This window comes from Myotis nattereri, assembly GCF_964212035.1.
Source record: "Myotis nattereri genome assembly, chromosome: 7".
Classification (NCBI taxonomy): Eukaryota; Metazoa; Chordata; class Mammalia; order Chiroptera; family Vespertilionidae; genus Myotis; species Myotis nattereri.
Window position 1 is genome coordinate 85,549,994 of NC_138082.1, and position 6,878 is coordinate 85,556,871.

The 6,878-nt window shown below is 33.4% G+C and overlaps 1 protein-coding gene across 1 annotated transcript in view; it reads left to right on the forward strand.

Moving 5' to 3' along the window:
* The window catches only part of PTPN4 (protein tyrosine phosphatase non-receptor type 4), a 215,620-nt gene extending 214,238 nt beyond the window's left edge, over positions 1-1,382 (forward strand). Inside the window, exon 28 of the mRNA XM_081095457.1 lies at positions 127-1,382. Within this exon, the coding sequence (XP_080951583.1) occupies positions 127-213 (87 nt within the window). The 3' untranslated portion in view covers positions 214-1,382. The remainder of the gene's footprint in view (positions 1-126) is intronic.
* Positions 1,383-6,878: the final 5,496 nt, after the last annotated feature.

Genomic DNA, 6,878 nt, shown 5'->3' on the forward strand with positions numbered 1-6,878 from the left:
AAGAATGGTATCCCTGTGCTGTTTTACTTTGTATTTCTTTTATAAGCAAGTCAAGTGACTTGTCATTTCTTTGTTTTATTTTCCAGTTTTTCTGACCAATTCTATTTTTCATATTTTATTTTTCAGAGTCAATACAGATTTGTATGTGAAGCTATTTTGAAAGTTTATGAAGAAGGATTTGTTAGACCCTTAAAGACATCATCAAATAAATAAGAAAGCAAAAAATCTGGGATATGTGTTAGAAAACTGCTTTCCAATTATATTCACTGTGCCATAATACTGCTTGCAGGAAATGGCATCTAAACAAAAAATGAAGAACTGACAAAAACTGAAAACTTCAGCACTGTTGCACTTTATGTTTAAAAAAAAAATCATTCTCAAAACCTATAATTCATGTGTTTAAAGACTATTTCATGCTTTGTCTCGAACAAATAGTGAATAACTGAGTATGTTCAGGGTAACTTATGAAATTTTGTAGTGGTGCCATGCAGTCCCCTTCCAGAAGAATTGCCACAAACAAGGCTCAGAATTCTCATCATCTCTGTTACACCTGTACTTTGAAAGCAAAAAGAAGTAAACATCAGGAGTCAGCTCTGGTGTTTGCAGTGATTCATGTACTTACTATATTACTTGATTACCAGATTTTATTTTTTAAATTTTAGCAATATCATTTTCAATATTAGCCAATACACTGCCTATGGATGCAGCACATCTTTCCCTACACTCCCCCTGTAGAGACCTGCTGTTCATAAGAAGAAAGGTGGAATTGCTTTTCCCAGGAAATGCTGCACATTGTCCATTTACCAGCATCTTACAGAAAGTATAAATATGAATCTACAGATTTTCTTGAATTTAATAATGTAACATATTTACCTTAAAGTTGGCTTATTCCAAATCATGTGATTTCATGTACTTGATATAAAGGAATGCATGTATTATGTCTTAACCCCGTAAGTGCCTTGAGACATCTGTGTATGTCTAATGAATAGGCACTCATTTGACCCACTAGGAGGTATGTATGTATACTGTACACTTACATTTTTATGCATTTTTAATCAGTTCACATTTGCAAATAACTTCCTGTATTGAGACTTATGCAGTCAAAGAAGGGTAAGGAAATTCTGTTTCTTACTCAGACCCTGTATTTTGTCACAGGAAGCAAAGGTAATTAGTGTTCTTCTGAGTGAGAGCTCTGCTGCTATGGAATTGTTTAAATCTGCACATTCCTTTCCTGAAAGACAGGGTTACAGGTTAGCAGCTCAAGTTAAAAGATGCTTTATTCTTCAAATTTATATTTATTTTATCCCTTGCTTTACAAATGTCATCTAATATGCACATTAAAGTTAAACATACTGATACTCTAAGCTAGAGTTAGACCAGTTAGTTGTGGCTTATTTCTATTACTAATGGAATTATTACTCTTCAGCATTCATTTCAGTTCATACCACATTTTGTTCACACTAGTCTATTAGTCAGGATACTTCAAACAAGGAATGAAACATTGTTGACTTGTTTCAAAGTATAATCCCTCAGTAACTGAAATGAAATGAAATCCCTCAATAACTGAAATGAGGGTTTTTCTGGTCATTTTTGTATACCGTTAAGTTACTCCAATTTACATGTACTTATGAGGTTATAAGCATGTTACTTCATGGAGACTGTTGGCTGTCCTGCCTGATGGAGGATCTGATGCCCTTTAAGGACTTGAATATTTTCCTTTTCAGGTTTTTTTATTTTAATTTTTAAGTCTACAGGGAGATAGAACTTTAAAATTGCCCTGTTTTAATATAAGTGGAAATTTGCTCACCTATTGAAATGTTATAATTACACAATTATTTTATATGGATTATTGTTGAAATTTACTTTTACTGGTGTTTTCTGAATATTTCAGAATAGTATTGATAAAATTTAGGGTTGAATGGTGGATATTTTGGAATGCCATGTAGTATGAGGAGGGAAATGTACATTTTAAAATCTTCAGTATAATCTAAATGATGTTCTTTCAGATAGTCAAAATCCATAGTAATCAATTTTAGGAAGTTAAGTCCTAATCATTAATAGCCAAGATACCAAATAAATTATTATTAAAATATTTTAAGTTTTCTAAAAAGAATAGTAAACATAACCAGTATGTCTAAGAGAAATTCTCTTATCTATTTCTGAATTTCATAATCAAGACAGTATAAGAGTAAATAAGCTGTAGTTTTATTTGAACATTCCATTCTCTGCCAACAGATAAATGTAATATAGGCTGCTCTATGACATGATGATCAGCTGAAAAGTGAAATCATGTTCAGGTCTACATAATTAAAAACTGGGAAGTTTTTCACATGAATTAAAAAGAAAATTGGTCTGTTCTATGTAGATAGAAGATGATAACCACAGATTTAAAAACAAAAGATACAGTTGTATAGAGATAAACAGATAAGTGACATGGTTGGCATGTTCTTTAGGGCTTAATGTTTACACTTCTGAGATTAGCTAATAATTGTTGGCAGTGAGCACTGCTGCCTTTTTTAACTGTTAAGGCCAGTCTGTAAATCCCACATATATCAATTGTTCATCTGAGAGGTGTTCTCGGTCAGTATTGTTATGTACAAAAAGATTCTTCTTTAAAGGCATATTTATTGGGGTCTTAAATTTAAAAATATGCTAATTATGCTTCCCTGTTCACTCAACAGATAAGACATTATCCATTACACCTAAGAATTTTTTAACCTGTTTATTGATCTATGTAGGGTTCTAGAATTATCCTAGCTTTGGTACACCAAGTAGGTCTAGATTTCACTCATATCATGTAACATCAAGTGATAAAAATGCCAGATTACTTACATCTAAACTACTCTCCCCTTCCACTCCCCACCCCCACCCCCAATTAATCAACATTGACTGTTATTCTCACAAGTGGAAATAGTTATTGGTGAACCTCTCTGATTTATATGATGGTTTTACAATGTTCATTTCAAATGTATGTTTGAGCATCTGATTTGTGTCAGCACTCTGTACACAGGAATATTTTGGAATAGACTTTACATTCACAAAAAGAATTGGTAGTATTTGTTAAACCAGTGCACTCATTCAAAATAGACGCAGAGTAACAGCATCTATTTTTATTTCTTTTGTGTGGCCTCCTAGTAAAAGTAGGAGATGGGGAAAGGGTTGGTCATTTTGAAGAGTAAAGAGAAAATGTATACTGATATATAAAAACTGGCTTCAAATGTTTAAAGGTATGTTAAGTCATTAAGACAATTGCTTGAAGGTTTCAAGTACTAATATTACACATAAGATACTTTTGTGTGTTTCACAAAAGCTAATGCTAAGAGAGGTAAAGGATTATTTTAACCATATAGTTGTTTATAATTTGTTGGCAGGTCTGATCAGATCTAATCAGGTATTTGAGCAAAAGCCTCCTGTTTCCACAGGCAGTACCATGTACAACATTAGAGCTAAAAGGAACCTGAAAGACTTTTATCTAATTTCACTCCGTTATTTTAGGCAGCATGTGTGATTATCATAAATTCTTATGAATTTTAGGGTTTCAGCGCAAGAATTCTATTCAGGCAGTGATTTCACTTTGATGTCACTTAGTTTAGAAATAAGTAGACTTTTCAAAGTGATCCTCAGTGGGACCTGATTCAGTTTGCTAGCCATGCTTTCTTGACAGATCATAAGCTTTTGTAAGGTGTATATGTGCGGTGCAAAAACATTCTAAAATGCAAATTAGAAGGCTAATTTTTAAAAGCACTTAAAACATAAAACTAAGATTTAGAATATATGTCCACTTGCAATCAAATAATTTATGTGCATAATGTGAACATGTAGTAGCATTACTTGTTTTATAATCTTATCAGGAAGGGAGAAGAAGGAAACAAGAATTTTTAACAGTGTTCTATTTAATATCTATGTTTTGAATGTTTAAAATATTCTGACGGTAAGGTTGCCAAAGTAGGTTTGAATTCATAAAAATTATACAACAATAATGTGGGGTATGTTTACATCTCTTTTATTTTGTTGTAATTATTTTGTAGTTTAGGTGAATTTTCATTTAAGTCCCTTAGAGTTACACATTATGGTAAATATTTGTTGGAATAAACATCTCTTAATAACATGACAAGACCAAGATAAATTATGCCACAGTTTGCTTTTATGTAATTGCCACATCAATGAAGTGACTCTATTAGGACTGCTTACTCGCCACGTTTGCTTCAACTATCCCACCACTGTTCTGGCAGCATTTTTGTGTGTGTGTGTGTGTGTGTGTGTTGTTTCCTCCAAGTAAAAGAGCTATGTTAATTGAAACCCACTGGATTAATTGAGTCAAATATCAGAATTTCTGATCCATTGGCAAGAATCTATTGGTGCCTCAGTGCGATCACAACACAAGTTGTAGCAACCCTTTTGTGAAATTCTTTGAGAGTTATATAGAAACACATTTACATAATAAAACATTTTAGGACTAACTGCTAATAGATAATTTCAGCAATTTTATAAAGAGCCCATGAAATGAATCTCTAAATTGAATTTGGGGGATTCAACTTTCTTTACAATGTCTATAACTATCATCAACACAATTTTTTATTGTATACAGATTTCATTCTTAGTAGCAATTACAATAAGCCTTTCAATGTTATCAAAAACAAGCCCTATTTCAGTCAGAAATTAGATATTTTATTTCCAAAATCGTGGTGAAAATACCAATTTTATTCCTGTTTCCTATCTAAATTTGCTGCTATTTATTTGTATGTTTTCTACGGCAGTTTCCTGTGATTTCTAAAGTTTAATATTCATTGTTTTCATTTTAGTAATGCAAGCTAAATGGGCAGCCAGAAGTAGTATCTGCTGGGGTGCAATTCATCAACACTGGCTAGATATGGTTCATTGCATAAATAAGTAAACTGATCTTTTTTAAATTTACAAAGGGAAAGGTATTAGTAGTAGTTCAAGTTAAAAGCTACAATTTTAGGAAGAAATCCTAATGTTTAACTTCCTGAAACATTTCAAAATTTCAAATACAGGAATGAAAACGTTTTAAAACCTTGTTGTGCTCATAGAAGTTTTAGTTAAATACTGTCGAATTTTTCTATTGTGGTGTAAATGATATAGAAAATATTTTTCTATGGGCAAAAGATTGAAACCTCTTTACTTCGTTGTTTAAAAAGGATAAAATGATACTTGTCTTTCATGCTGTAAAGAAAATGAATGTATCTTTCAATGTTATGAGAATTATGACTTGATTATGGGGATACTCTTTGGTTTAAAAGAAAAGTCAGTGAGATTAAAAAGGAAAGGAAGCGTGTATTCCACTTCATTATAGAAAATGCAATCTTAGAAGAAAATGTAATTTCATTATAAAGAAGAGCAATCATTGCCCTAGCCAGTTTGGCGCAGTGGATAGAGTGTTGGCCTGAGGACCAAAAGTTCCTGGGTTTGATTCTGGTCCAGGCTCCTCCCCCACCCCTGGCCCTGGTAAAGGGCTCCTGCAGGAGGCAGCCAATCGATGTGTTTCTCTCACATCGATGTTTCTCTCTGTCTCTCCCTCTCTCTTCCACTCTCCCTAAAAACCAATGGAAAAATATCCTTGGGTGAAGATTAATAAAATAAATAAGAGCAGTCATTGTTGAGGCATATTTCAAATTAATTTCACATTCTTTTTCATTTTGCTTTGTTTTAGCTCTAGAATAGGAACTTTCAAGAAAATGTTTGCATACTGTTTTTAAATGTAATACAACTGAATTCTAGATTTCTCTAGTGTGGAAGGTTCTTTTTGTGTGACGGAAAACATTGTGCTGACATGTTTACCATGAAGGAAAGTTCTCAGGCTTTGTCACTACTGCAGCCACAAATGAGGACATCATTGTGAGAGTGTGACTTTGATGAAGCCAGGAAACCATGCCTAAGATTTAGCACGGTAAATATGTGCAGAGGCCCCTGACAAAGAGTTTTGCCTTTTTATTCTCAGTATCAGACAGATAAGCCCAACTCTGACTTGTCTTATATGTTTAAGGGTTTATTAAGTCAACTGAGCAAAATACAACCAAACCCTCCCTCTCCCCCTGTATCTTAAGCCAACATCTTTAGGTATGATTCATTTACTCAACAATTTGTTTAAAGGGTAGTATTTACTATTTGTTACTTACTACCTTGATGCATTCTATTGACACCTTGCTTCCACCCCCCGACTTGTAAAAAATCATTACTTTCCCTTATGCAGTTGAGTCTTTGTGAAGTACCCTGAGCAACTGTGAGGTGATCTCTTCCCTCATTAACTTTTGTTAACAGTTCTTAAAAGATTAGTCTCAGGGCCCCTTAACCCTGGGAGTTTCCAAATTTAGCAGGATTATTTGTGATAACCTTAAAATGCCACATTGCTAAGTGAAATTGTCACCATAAAGCCATCAAAGGGGCTCACCCCTGTTTGCAATCTTAGACCCAGATAGGTACTGATTTGTGGTTTCCCCAAATCCACTGTAGTCACAGTTGAGTCCATTTTACCTTATACTTAAAAGAAGCTTTTAGTTTTTACTTTGAATTGTAGTGTTCCAATTATTTGCCTTTCTGGGCAAGAAAATTTCAACCCAATTCTGGGATTCTCTTGACCCCACCTTTTCCCATCTTTAGGGAGCTGGCAAGATTTTTCATGTTTTCTTGTATTCTGTAGAGTAGGCCAGATTTTAATGCTGAAATTGATTCCTTGAATTTCAAATAGTAGCACTTTATTTCATGCTTACTACTGACTTAATTTATACATTTAAAAATATCCTAGGAGTCTTGTAAATATGAAAAAGATGTAATGGGTTAGTATGTAGAGGTCATTGGATTAGACCCAAATTTAAATGCTTTACAATGATCTCTCTCTTTTTTTAATGATCTCTTGATCA